Source organism: Caretta caretta, chromosome 10 (genome assembly GCF_965140235.1).
Source record: "Caretta caretta isolate rCarCar2 chromosome 10, rCarCar1.hap1, whole genome shotgun sequence".
Taxonomy (NCBI): domain Eukaryota; kingdom Metazoa; phylum Chordata; order Testudines; family Cheloniidae; genus Caretta; species Caretta caretta.
The window spans coordinates 44,654,772-44,673,434 of record NC_134215.1 but is presented as its reverse complement, the minus strand read 5'-3'; the positions used below and the strand labels follow the sequence as shown (position 1 = coordinate 44,673,434).

Sequence of the window (18,663 nt, the reverse complement as noted above, 5' to 3'; positions counted from 1 at the left end):
CTGACATGAGACTGCCTTTCAGTACTCTTCTTCAGCTGGGCAAGATATGCCACAGCATGGATTCCAGACACTGCTTCTCCACAGCAGGGTACTGGGTGAGGCAGGTGACAGGCCAGCCTAGCACCTGGTGTTTGAGATTCCAGAGGTGTCGCTCTGATCCACTCCCTTCCTTCCAGAGTACCTAGAGCTCTATGGAAGCAGGTCCCAGAGAAGTCGGTTTCAGACTACAATGCTGAGGGGGAAGCCACACTTTGATCTAGGAGACCACATACTAACATACCAGCTAGAGTAGAACTTTCAGGCACAGGACACTGGGCATGGGGATCAGGATCAGTTCATTCAGGCTAGAAGTAATGCTCTGGATGCGATACGTCTTGCCCATAAGGAGTCAAAGTTCACTCCAAATGGAAGAAGGTTGAACACAAACGCTCTCCTCTCAGACTAATTCCTCTACTGGTCCCAGGCAAGGTTGCTCTACAGCAACCAGGCCACGTCACTTGTAGAGATCTAGGTCGGTGTTTACAGCCTAAGGGACTAGCAGATCTTCTAGTCTGACCTCTTGTGTGTCACAGGCCATCAGTGCCACATAGCAACTGCATACTGAACTTGGTCTAATAGAAGATTAGATTACCCATCTTGTCTCTAAAATTAGCAAGTAGTATTACGGCCCATGGGAGGCTGGACTATGATGTGCCAAACGCAGAGAATAAGAGGGACAGAGGTGCACCAGTGCCCCTGCAATAGCAGGGAAATGATTAAGTGAAAGATACCCAGATCATCCTGGCAAGTGACCCAACCACACTGCAAGGGAAGGCAAAAACCCTCAAAGTCACTGCCATTCTGACCTGGGGGGAAATTCCTTCTCCACCCCCCCATATGGTCAGGATGGTCAGTTACTCACATCCTTAGGGGCTAAGGCCTTCCAAGGATTAAAGGCCATCTCAACAGACTATCTGGAGTCCAGGGAGAGCCTGACTTTCTGAAGTACCTACTGTTGCTGGATTTTGCACCATTTCCCTTTGTGGCTTGGGGAGAAAGTCTTGGGAGGTATACAGTAGCCTGCAGGTCTCCTTTGGGTTTGGCTACAGGGATGCTCTGAACACCCAGTCTGAAAAACCCAAAGCACCTTAGGCTAAACAGAGGCTGCAAGGAAGTGCTGATCACAGGGATCTCCAGCAACACCTCAGAAGAGGAGAGGAAACTCCTATGACATATTATTCAGGCTAGCGGAGCAGTAGACTGCTTGTGGCAGAAAGAGTGGGTATGCAGAGAAGAGGTCTGAGAAGTGAGGTGGGCGAGAACTGCAAGCTGCAAACCAGAGCAGAGGCATTGCATGGTGCTGACAGGCTTGGAGGAATTTGTACACTGAACCCAAAGTTAATGAGCCTCAAAAGAGCTGCCCAGAATCAGCTAATTGATTCTCCCAGGACAAATGGGTTTGGTATCTAAGACTAGAATTTGAAGACATCTGGACATCCACAGTCTGCTAATCTAGAATCCACAGCACACAGCTGTGAACCAATCAAGTGCATTAGGAGAACACTGTATAGTGAGCCGCATGCTGTTGATTGTAAGTACATGGGCCTTGACCACCAGATGAGGAAGCAGCAGTTCACTTTGAGTGACATGAGCAGAACATACAATTAGATGTCCATAGAACGGACATTTTTGCCAATCCGCTTCCTTCTGCAAAATTCATTCAGTGTCTCAGTCCTGTGAGGTTGTCACCAAGAGAGCAGGTGGAGAGTGAAGATCAACATTTGCTCGTGGCATCCGAGTGCCCAGCATAGGGTGGGAAAGTAGGTAAGAGACTTTCCCACAAATCCTGTTTGCACACTAGGAAAGACATTACACTTTAAGCCCTGCCAGTCAGGTGTATGAGTGTGATAAAAGGATAAGCAGAGACTTGTAATGTGCAAGCTACCTTTACAGAACATGAGAAGCAAGACTGTATCCTTTACCTTCCCCAGTGACAACTAGACTCAGAGCCATCTGGAGTAGGACTAGAGCCTTGTCTACATCAGACTTTTCCTGAAAAAAATCTCCTGATTGCCAGCACCAATTCAGCTGCAGTGGTGGTGGGAATGGCAGATTGCACAAAGGTGAGAAATGTCTGAAGGTGGCTAGTTCAAGTTGCTTGAGAACTACAACCAGACTAATTTTGTTGTCCCTTCTGAAAATTAAAGAAGTCTTTCCCAAGTTACTTGCACTCCATATTAGTGAAAGTTAAAGACTTGATTTTGCTTTTTGCATTTCCCTCAGCTTAGTGAAGCATCAGTTTTACTCTCAGTGCTGCAGCGTTTGAGTTGCAAATCCTTCCGCCAAGACTGCTACAAAAGAAACTAGCCATGCCACAGGCAATAGGACTTGGATAACTTCTATCCTAAAATACTTTTATTGCTCTAACATGGCCACTTACCTATTTCCCCTTCCTTTAACTAGTTCATAACTTCTGGGGCAGGGGCACTGTGTTTGAAAAGCACATGGCAAGTACTATCCAAAGAAACCAACCAATTAAATTTTAGAAACCTGTTTCTCTCTGAACTGGTGAAAGATGTGGGGAAGTGTATTCAGCCTTCAATTTTAAAGCCTTGTTTAATACAGTTTAAGATTTGGGTCAGATTTAAAAGGACACTGGCAACTTTAAGAACACTTCTGAAGGATATTTGTAACAGGCACAACACTAAGTGACAGGTAAAAAATACCTGACTACTCAGTTTGCTTTCAACAATTGATGGCATCCTCCCACCACCATGTCAATTCACTGCCCCCTCCTTTAGGGCATTCACTCTAGTTCAGGGGTTCTCAAATATTGTACTACAACCGCCTCCTAACAAAAGTTACTTCACAACCCCAGGACGGGGGCCAAAGCTGAAGCTCAAGGGCTTCCGCCCCAGGCAGGAGGCCTGCAATCTGAGTCCTGACACCCAGGGCTGAAGCCCTTGGGCTTCAGCTTCTGTCATGTGTAGTGGGACTTGGGCTTCAGCCTTGGGCCCCAGCAAGTCTAAGCCAGCCCTGGTGACCCCATTCAAAGGGGGTCCCAACCCACAGTTTGAGAACTGCTGCTCTAGCTGTTTGAGCTTTACCAAAGCAGCTTCTCTGAACATGAGAAATGACTGAAGTCACAACAATTAGCATGGGGATTGAAGGGCAAGTGTTTGTCCCGGAACTTTGATATAGAGTGACTGGATTTGAAGTCTAAGGACCCTGATAAGCAAGGCCATTAAAAAAGTCTCAGTAGTAAGTTACCCCTTTAGTGTCCATTGTTTAAAGAAAAATTGGTACAATGGTCTACTCCCCTCACCCTGGGAGTGTAGTGCTGGGTAAGCCAGTCTGCATTCCAAACCCTGGATGAAGGCAGATCCAGAAGGGAAGCAACTCCCTTAGTTTCAGGCTAGGAGCTATTGAGAGAACAATGGAGCAATTAATTCCTTTTTACTGTCTCAGGATTGAGTCATGGTGTTCTACAGCACAATGCTGTTCTCCTAATGTGCCAGGAGTTGAGTGTTTGATCTAAGAGGGGCAATGCAAAGACTTGAGGTTAGGAAAACAAGAACCATCTTACGATTAAGTCTGAGAGATGGTCAGATCCAGAGCTGAATCCACTGGTATCAGAGTCCGAGGGGCTGCTGGAGCGGGAATCCAGGAGAGCACGACTGTCCAGGCGGGAGCTCCTCAGAGTCTGCGTGGGAAACTTCTCTCCCAAGTCCGAGCCAATTGGGTCCAGAGGCAGGAAGCCCAGAGGGGGCTTTCCCAAAACGTTCCCCAGAGGGCTACTGAGCATGCTGAGAACTAGAACAGAGAAACCCCCCTCATTAGCATATTAGACTTATTTCCCCATCTCCACCAGCACTCCCAAAAGGCTTTGGTATCGGGCAGCATCAAGGAGGCTTGGTCTGGTGGGGAGGTTTGTTGGACAGAAGTTGGACACATGCTTTCTCCAATTTCCTTTTGCCAGGCTGTGTCTGGAAGTTAGTGGGCTCCTGAAAAAAAACACTGCAGGGTTGCTCTGAAACAGATGCAACAGCATCATGATTAACATGCACACCCCAGAGTCAGCAGTGCCAGCATGGGTGGCCAGATAGATGTTTAATATTATCTGTCTCATTAGCTGCCCTCCCAGACCAGGGAGGGCGGAGGAATTGAGTGCCAAGGCCCCATTAGCACTGGTTGCAAAAGCACAATTCTGCTCCCAGTTTGACTCACTTAGTCTCAGACATGTTGCACAAGTGCATGCTGGCGAAGTCTGGGCAGCTATCCCTTAGCGTCTCAGCAAGGAATCGAGTGCCTGGAGGGCACGCACACCACCCTAGTGCCATGTGGGGCAATGCACTATGGGACACCCTACTGCACAGAGGTGGAAGGAACAAAGACTGGTTACAACAGGTATATAGGAGTGGCCATGAACACTGGAAGCAGTACACTGGAAGTGGTTACAGCTAGACCTTACATGTAGCTGCCATGGCTTCTGACACTACCAGAGCATGCTGATAAACATGTCAACAGGCCCATGCCCAGAAGCCAGCCCATAGCACACATCACCTTCTGACATTGTCAGGGAATTGCCCATTGCCTTTGTTTTTCCACCTCTGGAGAGGGAAGACACGGACACATCACTCCTCCCACAGCAGCATTCCCTCCCAGTGCCGGGTCAGACTGCACTATTGCAATCTAACGCCAAGCCTTACCAGAGCATCTCCTGTCAGCACCTGGTCCAGAACTCCAAATGTGGGTTTAAGCCTTGGACGCTTACCCCCGCCCCAAAGAGTGGAGACTTCCCTCGTGCAAGGATGTGATCAAACACGGTCAGTTATCACCCAGGCCAGGCTCTGCAGAGCCATCTCCCCAGGGCCCTGACCTGTGCAGAGGGACAGTTCTGCAGCAGGTTCCATGGTTTAGAAGAGCATTTATAGCTAGTCCGAAGTCTGCGGTGGCTTCAAGGACTATGCCTAGTTAGCCTGAGGAGGAGCTGGTTTTCAGAAAGGCAGCCTTCATAAGAGCTCAACATTGGTCAGGTGGCCATCACCCCACCCTTAGGCCAGGACTAGGGCCTAGAGGTGTTACAGAAAACATTAGCCAATGTGTTCTATAGTTCTAGGGTAGACCAGTCACTTTTCCTATAGAGAGTGTGAACATGTTGGCTAATGTATTCCAGCACCTACCTTTAAATCCGTCAAGCCAAGACCAGAGGCACCTCCTCGCAAGTCGGAAATGGAGAATTTATGTACATGTCGGCACTGCGCAGTGCCTACTTGCAGCTTAAAATGTGAATGGCAAGAGACTGCTAGAAGTTAGAGAGCAGCATTATGGCTATTTAAGCTAGACAAATCTTAGTGGCATGCTGGAGTATTCCAGTGCTTGCTCATCCTCACCCACCAAGCACTGAAAAATCTGGGCTGTACCTTCACTGACAAAGCACCATGCAGAGGTTTAGAGTAGGATTCCTTCCTGCCTGTGTCCATAGCATGTGGATGATCCCTATGGCAGGGGTTCTCAACCTTTCCAGACTGCCATACCCCTTCCAGGATCAGCCTGAGCCCCACTGCCTGGGGTTGAAGCACGTAACTTATCTTTATGGGGCCGCCTGTGGTGTGGGAGCCCAAGCAACTGCCCTGCTTGCCATCCCTGCACTAGCAATCCCCCTAAACCCATTCCCATCTTTCAAGGCTCAATCCCCAGGTTGAGAAACTGATCTAGAGGAGTTGATGTACCCCCTGGAAAACCTCTGCATGCCCAGAGTTAACCTCTGCCCTATGGCACAGGAACCAGCCAGTCTGCAGGTCTGGTTTCTCAGGACACTGGAAGCCAGATATTGCACAGCACTAGCTTAACTTGCCCCTTTTAGACTATAAGCAAGAGTGTCAGTTTTTACTACTGTTAATTCCCAATCCCAAAAATGATTAGGGGTCTGGAACACATGAGTTATGAGGAGAGGCTGAGGGAGCTGGGATTGTTTAGCCTGCAGAAGAGAAGAATGAGGGGGGATTTGATAGCTGCTTTCAACTACCTGAAAGGGGGTTCCAAAGAGGATGGCTCTAGACTGTTCTCAATGGTAGCAGATGACAGAACGAGGAGTAATGGTCTCAAGCTGCAGTGGGGGAGGTTTAGATTGGATATTAGGAAAAACTTTTTCACTAAGAGGGTGGTGAAACACTGGAATGCGTTACCTAGGGAGGTGGTAGAATCTCCTTCCTTAGAGGTTTTTAAGGTCAGGCTTGACAAAGCCCTGGCTGGGATGATTTAACTGGGAATTGGTCCTGCTTCGAGCAGGGGGTTGGACTAGATGACCTTCTGGGGTCCCTTCCAACCCTTATATTCTATGATTCTATGAATCTGTCCTTATGCCACAGCCTTGTCTGCCAGGACTTTCCTCCACTGCAAAACACCAGCTCAGCTCTAGCTGGGGGAACAGCAGGAGGGCTAGCACAGACCAGGTGCCTGCCACCAGCCTGAGTAGCACCATGAAGCCTTCTCTGTACTAGTGCTGACTGTTGCTACTGCTGGTGGAGCTGCACTGGCAGTAGCAAGCATTAAGGAAAAGCCAGAGTCAACAGCTTAGGGGGATGAGGGGAGACTGGGTCTCCCTCCAGAATACAGGTTTGTTGTATGGGTTGCGAGACATTCTGTCCAAGCTAGAGTAAGCATGGTTTCAAGCTTATCTGAAGTCACATGGCATGTTTGAAAGCAATACAGCTAGTGTATTGTTCAAGGAAGACAGCTGAATTTGTTAAGAGTCTAAAAAACTGATTAGTCATTGAACATTACAAGCTCTGATGGATAGCAGGCTGGTCCTGCCACCCAAGCCTCAGAACTGGCAAATGCAGCATTGCTGACCTCTCCTTGACACTTAACAAAACTTTCTCCTAGTTTTGTTTTAATTGTGGGCTATATGTAAATCCCACAGCCAGCATTATCTTGCTGGAACACAGCCATACCAACACACTAGCAGCTGCCTATATCCAGTGTTTGTGTTAACGAGCCATCTCTGCAGTTAGAGCCACAGTGACAGAGTTAAACCAAAGCTCAGGTTAACAGCTCCAGGAGATGTGGAAGCCTAGCAGAACAGTATGTGGGGGGGTGGGAAGGGATACTAGTTATTTGCCTCATTTGTTTGTGGACTGCCCAATTATCTCTGCAGTGTGCTGGGCTTTCCTATAACTGCTCCTTAGTAGGTACATTAACTTGGTGCCTAGCTACATTAGCAAGGTCTGTATAGTGATGCTGAGTGGCTTGAGCCATGCTAATTTCCAGGTGGGCTGGGAATATTTTCCCTCAAGACAGTGTTAAACTAAGTGAAAGCCTTTGAGTTAAAAGCTGAGGGCCCAATCCTGCAAATTTGTTAGGAGCATTGTTCCACCAAGGTCAGTGGGACTTGCTAAGCACTAAACCAAACCGTGTTTGAAGGATGTTTGCAGGCCCTAGGTTTTAAGCCATTTGTGATGACTGCATGAAGCTATTCAGTCTAAAGGTTTCCTGCTTGCTCTTTAGACCTACCTGAGCTGTACTCCACAGTTCCCAGTTCTGTAGGTGGAACTCGTAACATCTCAGACATTGTTCCCACCTTGGAAACAGGAGACTCATGTGCTGAACCTCCAGGAGAGGAGGATCTCACAGGAAGCAGGTGTGCCTGCAGCGCACAAGACAGCTTTCAATGGATGAAGGAAACACCAAGCCAAAAGTCCTCCAAGGTGAGTGATTCACTTGGAAAATTGACAGCCTCTCAGTCACTGACCAAGAGCCACATTAGTATCCATCATTCGGAATGCAGAATAAGAGTCTGCCAAGTCTGACTTTGCTCCCTTCCCCCATTAATTGTGTACTTTAGTTCCTCCAAAAGCTCTCAGTAGCCTAAGATATATGTCAAAGGCTGGCCTTCCAGTGTCAAAAGAGCACATCTTGTCTGTTTCCTTCAGACTACAGCCAGCTGAAGAATTATCAAGACCGCAGAAGCCATGTAAATGTAACCTTTTAAGGGGGGAGCAATTAGTTTTAAATTTAGTTAAATTACAAAGTGGTCCAACAACCACTTGAGAAATCTTGGAAGAATAGGTCTGAGAAAGATTTATCCCTGACTGAAGTGTCAGCGTGATGAGGAAGCTCCCCGTTTATAGATCCTTCAGTAGACACAAGGGAGGAGCCAATGTGCTGATATTTCAAGCTTGTAGAAGATTTCTGGAACAGTCCTCAGGCCTTCAAGCAGCATATAGCGGCGAGAGAGGCACAAGCCAGTTGTTCTTGTTAGAGGAGCAAGAGAAGCAGCTTTCAAACTTACAGCTGTAGCCAGAGTCACGCCTGCAAATTTCAGAATGTTCAGAAGTTAGCGTGAGACAAGACAAGGTCTGAGGTTTAGGAGTTTTAGAGCAGCCCTTCTGCATGAGCTGGCGAGACACTCCTCCAGTCTGCCTTTATTCAGCAGTCTGTTTCATGGAACAGAGTGATGCTCTAGAATCAGCTTCCCCTACCTCAAACGTTTCCAGGTGGCCTTGTGCCCTGACATGGTTCACTGCAAGAGGTTATCCCTTATGTCATCACGGGAACTTTGACAGAAGTGCAATATCTGCTAAACAGACAAGCCACGCTAAGGCATCACACCCAGGCTAGTGCCCCTGAACAGCGAATACAGCTATGCTGGTAGAGGCTGATTGTGTAATGGAAGGAGCTAGAACTGTGGACACAAAGGGTGGCTATCAAAGTGAACTCTCCTTCGCTCTAGTCCACATTGTGGATCTGACCTAAATTTAGATGTTGGTGACCAACATTGCAAAACCCTAGCATAAAACAGGCACAGTAGATTTGCATCTGGGTTCAAGCGTTACTACAGTAGTGCAAACTGCAGATTATAGCTGTTTACCCTGTCTACACTATTTCAGCTACACCAGCAGCTGCCTGCCAATGGCTGGAATTCCCCTGTAGATACAGGCTTCCAGCTGCTTTTCTATTTCAGCTTTCATTTAAGTCTGAAGCGTGAGATTTTCAAAGTTTGCTTGGCACATCTAAATTCATAAGAGAAGGAAGATAGCCTGAAGCAGCAGGCCAAGCCACCATCACCCTTTCATTATAGGAAGAGCAATGGCACAATTTAAGGTCGGGACACAGAGCTGATCCTTGTGTAAGATCAGGAAAGGCATTTGGAATTGATACATTGCCACCTTACTACCAAAGTCACAATACACACGAGACTTCACTTCCAAGAACTGACTTTGCTTCTATTTCCTCAGAGAGGCTGCTCGAGACACTGAAGAAAAGGATCATCCATAGACTTCTAGCTTAGTTAATTTGGGGAAATACTAGTGATGAGAAACTTGCTTTTCCAAACTATGCTTTAGAGGAGCCTTTTGAAAGCTTAGTCACGCGTACTGAATTTAGGGAAAACATCTGTCCAGCAAAGGAACCTACTCATCTGTTGACCAGCTGATCACAGGAAACAACTTTCCTCTTAGTAGTTGTATAGAAGACCCCAGTAAAGATTATATTCAGAAAAGAAACTTGTGTAGAAGGACTCAGGTTTGGGTGACCCAAAAGGTTCTGCTCCCTTTAATGCTCTCCAGCCCCTAAAGATCATTGGGCTCAGCTGTACAGTGAACAATGACAAGTTAGTGTTGGCCAGGGGGTATACCACCCGCACTTCATATTCAGCCTCCTTAGAAGTTGAGGCACATGCAACTCATGGATTAATGCGTTTCACATGCGCACTCGGGGAAAGAAGAGATGTCTGGAACTTCTTGGACCGTGAGCAGGTTCAGAACCTCCGGCCACATTCAGATATGAGGCATGCAAGTGACCAGGCAGACCTGTTGCTCGTAGCGTGTACGCGCTCTGCACCTGGCTGTGTTACTGAGTGTGCAGACACTTGTTTTGAGAGTCAGGCTCTGTATGCATTTTTGCTCCTTTCTGGAAGCGGCTTCCTTCAGCTATGCAGGGAACTGCTGTTTGCAGGAGCCATCGGGGCTTGCATTTGCAAGTCTGTGAAGCCCAGACATTTGATCGCTGTTAGCTGGCCAACAACTTGCATCAAGATTAGTTATAAAAAGGACATTCTAGTCTCCTTATAGAGGGACAGAGACCCTGGAACAAGAGTACTCTGTGCACAGAGCAAACTGCCAAAGCCTCCCCATCCCTTGTCAAGACCAACAGCCAGTGAAGTCAGGATCTCTTACAGCTCCTTGCTCAGTTCAGCAAGGAGACAGCTGACCCAGTGGTGCCCCTCAAGAGCTAGAAGTGGAAAGGTGAAGAGGTCACCTGTTTCCATGAGAACTGGGAAATCTTCCCAATTCTAAAGTGTCCCAGGCACACTGAAAGGAACAATAGGCACCACGGAGATTTGGAGATTTACCATGCTCGTTTAGAAAGGCACATCTCTGCTTACCACAGCAGACACAGAACCCAGAGCGGGCCTGATGGCAATGCTGTGCCTACGCAGACGTTGGAGTACAGCGATGAAGATAAACTAGTCTTGCTAACTGAGCGCTACTCAGAACAGGGGCGGTAAGGAGTCAGTTTACCAAGCAAGATGGACACAGAAGATGGCTCATACAAAGGTGGGACGTTGCTGCCAGATATGGAGACTTGTGCCCACGCGGTCTCAGACCTAGGCCTGCTGCTCCCTGGAATTGCACTGCAATGGTCCAGGAATGAACAGAACTGATACAAGGGAAGTCAAGCACAGTTGCACACGTTTTGGGGAGGGCAGAGAGACTGAAGCCAAGTGTCTGGGGACCTAGATATTTAAACCATGCAGTTTCTTTTCAGTTTTCAGAGTAACAGCCGTGTTAGTCTGTATTCGCAAAAAGAAAAGGAGTACTTGTGGCACCTTAGAGACTAACAAATTTATTTGAGCATAAGCTTTTGTGAGCTACATCCGATGAAGTGAGCTGTAGCTCACGAAAGCTCATGCTCAAATAAATTGGTTAGTCTAAGGTTCCACAAGTACTCCTTTTCTTTTCAGTGCCAGTTGTGGGAGCAAGCTTGCAGCAAAAGAGCCAGATGCCCTGAACAGCCTACTCCAGTTCCAGAGAAAGAGCTTGCCACTGTTCTCACCTGGCCAGGTGAGAGCAACTTGTATATTTATAGTCCGCCAAAAAAAAAAATAGTGACAGGAATTGCCCCAAGATCTGTATGGAGAGGTGGCATGAGGAAAGCGCCTGCAAGACAAAATGGCATTCAATTGATGCCATAATCCCAGCCTCAGAAGGGGTAGCAAGCTAGCATCACCAAGTCTGCTCCACAAAGCAGAACCAGATGCAGGGATGGACTCACTCTGGCAATCTAGCAAACAGCACCAGGCCACCTACAATTCTGCCTCCTATCTTCTGGCATAAGACAAATTTTAAGAACATTTGAGAATTGACGTTACTGTACTAATACTGATAGCACATGAATTGGCAGCCTTTCTGGGGTTGTGGAATGCTCCAGCTCCCTGCAGGGAGTGGATATTACTTTCCACAGCTATGGCAAAGTCACTCCCAATTATTTCAGTGGGAAGCACCTGGATTTAAACACTGGTTTTATTTACTATGTTAAGTTATCTGGTAACAGCCACACACACCTCTTCATGTAGCCTGGGGGGGGGGGGGCGGGCAACCAACATGTGGCTCCTTACCAAGGCCCTGATTCTGGGGCTGGAGCTATATATGTTAACTTTCCAATTTGCTGGGGGGTGCTCACTGCTCAATCACCTGCTCTGCCCCAAGCTCTTCCCCCAAGACTTGCATACCCTCGCTCTCCCCCCCCTCCGCCCCCCACCATAGCCTCCTGCGCACATGGAACAGCTGATTGTGGTGGACAGGGGGAGTAGGCACTGACTGGTGGGGGCTGCTGGCAGGTGGAGGTGCTGGGGATCAGACGGGGGGCTGCTGATTTATTACTGTGGCCCTTTGGCAATGTATATTGGTAAGTTCTGGCTCCTTCTGAGGCTCAGGTTAGCCACCCCTGATGTAGCCTGACATATTAGACTAGGGGCGGGCAAAGTTTTTGGCCCGAGGGCCACATTGGGTTTCCAAAACTGTATGGAGTGCTGGTTATGGAGGGCCATGTCTCCCCAAACAGCCAGGGGGGCCCAGCCCCCCACCTCTTATCCAACCCCCCTTCTTACCCCAATGGGACCCCTGCCCCATCCAACCCCCCTGTTCCCTGCCCTGACAGCCCCAACCCCTATCCACACCCCTGCCCTCTGACCACCACCTCCAACCCCCCCCCGGCTCCCTGCCCCCTTACTGTGCTGCCTGGCGCACCGGTGGCTGGTGACGCTACAGCTGTGCTGCCCAGAGCATTGCGCCAGCGGCATGGCACACTGAGGCTGCGGGCGAGCCTCCTGGGCCAGAAGCTTAGGGGCTGGGCAGGAGAGTTCCATCCGGCCCATGGGCCTTATAGTTTGCCTACCTCTGTATTAGGCCATGTCTTGACACAGGCTGAGTTTTGCACAATGATGAGCACACGGTTAAGCATTCTGAGTGAGAGAAAGTGCCCTGGATTTGTAGATATTTACCTGAGAATTGTTGTAGGGCCTCTGCTTTGCTTTCTTCCCTGCTAATAGGACCAGGCTTACCACCTGAAAGGTTTTAGGGTTAACACCAAATGCCAGTGTTTTACAATAAAAAAAGCTAACTGGAACTTCCAACAGCATGGATGTTTATTTTTGAAATGAGATGCTAAGATGTCAGGTGGCCATCTGCATGCTCACTCAGAACAGCAGAAGGAAGTTTGGGAGGATCATGAGCCAATAGTTACAACACAAAACAGCCAGGACTCCTGGGTTCTATTCCTGGCTCTAGCACCAATTCAGATGTCATGGGGAGTCACCTGATCTGTACGCCTCAGCTCCCCATTTTACAAGCGGGGATGGCATTCTTGCCTCAGGGGTGAATAGGCTGAACTCAGCGTTTGGAAGCATTGTCCCTTGTATGGGCAGCATGAAAGTAGTTCATGAGAAGAGTTCCAAGCAGGTGAGGTGCGAGAGGCAGGCCTGAATACTTGGTCAAGGCATGACTTGAGAAGCAGGCTGTCTAGAGACTTGCCAGGATGTTGTGGGTAGGGACAGAAGGGATGCTCAGTGATCAAGACTAGCCAGAACGGAGTTTATAGAAATAGGCAAGATTTGCAAGATTCTGCTGAAAGTTCGGATGCCTTCAGGCCTAGTGTACGCACAAGTAGGTAACTTAGACAGCATGCACAGCTGCATGCTTATTTAGAGAGCGGGACAAATATGCAGCGTGGCATGGTGTCCACTGTGTATTCGCATCAGTTCCAGCAGCCAAGGTTTAAAAGCAAAAAACTGTCAGGTCAAATTTGATACATTTGATGTTTTGCAAAGCCCAGGAACACACATTTCTAAATATAAGTATCAATTAGATGTTCCCTCACAAGTGTCTGCTGCAATGCTTAGGGTGCAAACTAGAGACTGATAATATATGCAAGAACAGGGGAAGCAGATTCCTTTCCATTATCCAGTTATATATGCAGCCTAGATGAGTGCCTAGTTATGAGAATAGCTGGATTAAAAATTCTCTATAATGCAGGACAAGTCTGAAAACATGGGTTTGCTTGGCCAAGCACCTTTAAGCTAGACACCTGACTGCAAGAAATAGCAACTTAAATACACCTAAAACAGGCATCAAAATTTAAACAGGCTTGTAAAATATTGCCAGACCAGTTGAAGTCAGTTTTTAACTGATCTGAGCCTGACACCAGGATCTAGTTGCACTGACAAAGCAAACAAGCTTCCACTGCAACAAGAATGCGCTCAAGGTTAAGATCCCAGCCCTCTTCCTTCCACTTAGACTCTTGCCCCAAGCACATCTATTTTAGCCTAGGAGTCAGATTCTGATAAATAGCTGACCTCCAGCCCTGCAGTGAGGTGTCTGCCTCATGATTTAGGGTATTCTCCACTCGCCTTCACTTTCCATTCCACCCTTTTCTACTCAGTACTTCATGGCAGAGAGCATTTTAGCAGGAGGGAGGCTGTGCAGTCCTGAGGCTCTCTAAAAGGAGGACTCTGCTGGCTCCAAATGGCAGCAGCACAGCCATCACATCACCTGTGAGTCAGCTGTTTTGACACTTTAGGGCCCAGCCACACTAAGACGACAAAGCAATCTGGGGACTCAGTTACACATCAAGATATGCAATGCAGAAGAGGCCAAGATGCGATTAACCAACTCCCCTAATCAAGATCAAGTCCACTAATGTGGGCTGAGTCTGATACATGCCACCGATCTGGTCACTTGGCTAGCTGGGAACTGCCTTTAATAGGTCTCCACATCAAACAAATTGGGAGCCCCAAGAGCATTCGTGGCTGCTCCCAGCATCTCAGCTCAATTCTGAAAGTGCTTTTGTCACAGAGACCCAGGAAGACTGCTCCTGCCCCACTGACTCTGCTTTGAGAGGCTCAGGAATACCCCCTGCAGCCTCTCTAGAGGAAACTCCCTGCCATTTGTGCAGAGACCCCTTCACTCCCAGATGTTTCGGGACACACCTGAGAAATCTCAAGCCTAGGGTCAGGCAGGTACACCTTGACTGCAACCCTTTCAGAGCCTCCCCCTTGCAGACCATGCAATTAACCCTTTTGTAACAGTGATGTAAAGACAAGCGTGGATCCTGGTTTATCTGACGCCAAGCAGTCAGATGGGCAGTCTGTAAAAGGAGCAAACTACGGGGGTCTCGTCTGTCTGACCAGACCAGCCATAGTGGCTCTTCTGCTGGCAGTGCATGTGTCATTCCCCACCAGTTGGCTTTAGCCCCACGGGCACAGCTGTGACCATTATTCTGCAGCATCAAGCAATATATGGCCTAGTTATGCCAACTGAACAGCAGACTATTACGGCCAGGTGCAATGCAGCATAATGCCGAAGAGCTGAAGTCTGTTTGCGGCAGCAAACAATCTGAACCCTCCGACAACCCTATTTAAATCATGTATAGTGGAAGGGCTGAGAGCTTTACTTCAGCTGTCTGCAGACACCAGAAGCCACAGATCACAGCTGTAACAGATTGGCCTGGTATAGACTAACAGAAATCTTTTAACAGTTCTCAATGAAGGCCTGAGGGCCAGGTACAGCCAGCAAGACAGGGCTTCCTCCACAGGTTTACCAAGTTATAGTGACCAGGTTGCACATATGAACTTTTACCTCTGCTTGCTTCAGTCACCAGGGCTAGTGTACCAAGACTGGATGGTTTTCCACCAAGACCTGTGCTAGGAATTATTTCAGGGAAATTCTTGGCCGGCACTGTACAGTTCAGACTAGATGGTCACGGTGGGCCCTTCTGGCTTTGAAATCTATGGAAGTATGCACCTCACCTCACCTCTTGTGTGAGCCTGAGACAAGCGTGGAGCAGTGCGGTCCCACCAGGGTCAGGATTGGGAGTAACTGTCCCAGTGGAAGGGAGTTTGGATGAGGCCATGCAAGACTTCAGCTGTAGTACAGAAGTGTGGGTTTGAGAAGCTGTGCTCCATGCCTTGCTGCCACCCCCAGTACTGGCAATGCAGAGCAGACTATTAGGGAGCTTGATCTGTAAGCGATTAGCAGGCCAGGGCTGTTCAGAGCTACCTGAGCAGGCTTAAAATGCCAAGGTTCTCCTCCACCAGATTACAGGCTGGTTCAACTTTGAGATGCTAAGTGTGAAGCCTGCCAGTCAATCTACACCCTATAAAGCTGCACCAATAGCAGAACTTGGCTATAGTCACTGCCCCCAAAATCAAAGGGCCTCAAGTTCTGTGAACAGGTGCATTCACAACGGACTTTGACTACTACTTGCACACTTATGCAGCTACAATGGCAAATCATTGGCATACACCAGGACAAAGGACTGCAGGCGTTCATACCATCATTATGCCTAACCTTGCTCTGAGCAGGTTGAGGCAGTGAAAGTTGTCTGTGCCCTCTCTACCCTAGTAAATGAGTGAATACCATCTCCAAATGGCACTGCGCTGGTACAGACCAATGGCAGGGTCAGCACTAACAGTGGCTACATCTTACCAGAATTGCTTTAAGACAACAATGCAGTGGGATTTCCCAGCAGAGACTGTTTAAAGAAGCTCTTGAAGGAGGGTTCTCTGTGCTATGTGCTCTCACACAGTGCTGCACAAGATCAGAGATTAAACCTCACTTGAGCTGGAACCCAACCAGCAGATCTGATATCACTGGTATGTTCACTCAAGCACCTATGTATTTTGCTGCAATAGGTATTCTGTTACATCAACGCAAGTCAGTCAAATGACACGTCTCAAAAAAGAGGAGAGGGTTAAGATTGCATGTTTTAGGCATAGCAGACAGAATTCAGTTTCCATTGGAAGAAGGCACTGAGAAAGCCACTGACAGTTTTAGCATGTGTATGCATATTACAGACATTTGGTTCAGTTAAGAATCCAAGATGGCCTCATGAGGCCAGTTGGCAGCTATTGGCACTAGTCTAAACTTGATGTTTGACCGTATTTTGTTCTAATACTGTAGTGGTTCTCTCTGTACTGAATTTGAGCAGCCCTCTAACTGGACAGCCAGCCAAACACTTTCAATTGTTTAATGCTTCATTAGCTATTTGCACTTACAATGTTTTAGAACACTAATGTAGGGATTACTGGTGGGATGAGGCAAGTGCTTGTGCAAGGCGGTTTATGGAAGTGCAGCTGCTGCACAGAACTCCATAGTGAGAGGGAAGATGTGGATTCCAATAGTCTCAGAACTAGTGGTCCTCCCTTTCAGCACTACGTCAGCTTTGGTCCCTGTGCATGCAGCAAAGCCACTCTGGGACTCACTCCTGCTGCAGCAGTGTAAGCAAGCCCAGGTTAGCACTGATGCAGCACATCTCAATTAAGTCTGCACCAGTGTAACTGCACCTATGTAGACATGGCCTCCATACAGAACTTGGAGGTAGCTGCTGGGCTAAAAGGGTGGGGGAAGGCAGTTAAGACCACCTGCAGGCGAGCATTGAGAGATTAAGACTTAGATCAAGATCCATATGAACGACACACCAACAAGAGGACAAGAATTTGTTCCCCCTTGTTTGTGGTGGGTAGAGATTTCCTTACCCTTTGTCCCAGGAATGATCTCAGACGTCTCCCTTTCACTAAAATCGAGAGAAGGGCTCATTTAGGATACTACGGTGACCGTACAGGAGAAACTCGACAAGCTAGACCTCTTTCGGAATCAGGATAAACCTAGAGAGCTTATTCTAAGCTTGTGGCAGGTGAAGTTCTATGTTGACAAATGCCTGGTAATACATCAAAAGAGTTCCCAACCACTACTACACATTGCTCATTTCTGAGTCAGCTGTACCTACTTGGGAAAGGCCTAGGGGACACTGTCAACAGCTTGATGAAGCTTAAGGTGCAGCAGCTGTCAAGAGAGCAAATGTAGAGATGCATAACGAGTGGGTTGGAGAATACCAGAAATATTATGCCATTGTATCAGCTGGTGGTAGGTCCTTGCTTTGGATACAGAGTTCAACTTTTGCCACCCACATCTCAAGATGGAGCAGACAGATATTTGATATCCCATACATTTCTCTGCTTACCCAGATTCCATTCCTACCAGTCGGTTGTCTTTGCAATTGAATAATGACAAGGCAGGAAGCTTAGCTCCTCCATGAATACTATTAGAAATACATTGTCTTCTAGTTTAAGTTGCTTCCTCTGAATTAAAGCACATTTACAGTGCATAGAACAATGGTCATTGGACTGACCTTATGCATTCAGTTCATGGATGGTCCAGGAAGGTGAGCTTGGATAGTCGACAGGATCCAACTTCTGGATCCATGCTAGCCATCCCTGCTATTGGGATTAATGCCCTCCCACACGTGTTTATGGCAGTTTGATTTAGTGGATTTCCAGAGCAACACAACACACAGTACCTTCCTACCAGAGGCTGGGTCTGCCAACACCTGTACATTAGGCTTCAATTCAGGAAACATCCCTATTAAAAACAGCATGTAAGCACGTTTCAGCGCATTTCTGCATTGGGGCTGTAGCTGGAAGGGTCTGACAATTGTACAAGTTGAAGACCAATTTGCTGCTTCACAGATCTCTTCTGATGCAAAAGGTTTTAGTCCAGGAAGTCATAACCTGGAGATAGGCTTATTTTTGTCTTGTATGCCTCAACACAACCACTTCGCAATCAATGCATTAGATGTCTTTCCTATATTGACCAGTAGTAAAAGGCATCAAACCTTCCAATATATTCTTAAATGCAGTCAGATTAACAGCTATGGGTGTCTGCATTTTCCAGGGTTGAAGAGGTTTGGTTTTTTTTTTTTGCAGGAAGAGGAAGTTACTCACCTTGTGCAGTAACAACGGTTCTTCGAGATGTGTCCCCCTATGGGTGCTCCACTTGAGGAGTCTGTGTGCCCCTGCACCTCTAATTGGAGATTTTTGGTAGCAGTGTCCTGTTGAGCCCTCCCTCGTGTGCATGTGCTCTCCCTCCCTCGTGGTCTGCCTTGAGGCTATTTAGCAGCACGGGTGAACCCCCTCACTTCTTTCCCAACCTCAGAGCCCTATAGAGAACTCTGAAGTAGAGGGGAGGAGGGCAGGTTGTGGAGCACCCATATGGACACATCTCAAAGAACCATTGTTACTGTACAAGGTGAGTAACTTCCTCTTTGAGTAGTGTTCCTATGGGTGCTTCACTTTAGGTGACCAGTACCCACCACTGGAGGCTGGAACTTTGGAGCAGAATCTTACTA

At 47.8% G+C, this 18,663-nt stretch overlaps 1 protein-coding gene across 3 annotated transcripts in view; it reads right to left on the bottom strand.

The window, feature by feature from the left end:
* Positions 1 to 18,663, bottom strand: part of CPEB1 (cytoplasmic polyadenylation element binding protein 1) — a 77,329-nt gene that overhangs the window by 16,393 nt on the left and 42,273 nt on the right. For all 3 annotated transcript variants that reach the window (XM_048867437.2, XM_048867438.2, XM_075132933.1), the window contains exon 4: positions 3,566 to 3,792. In XM_048867437.2, the coding sequence (XP_048723394.1) occupies positions 3,566 to 3,792 (227 nt within the window). The remainder of the gene's footprint in view (positions 1 to 3,565; positions 3,793 to 18,663) is intronic.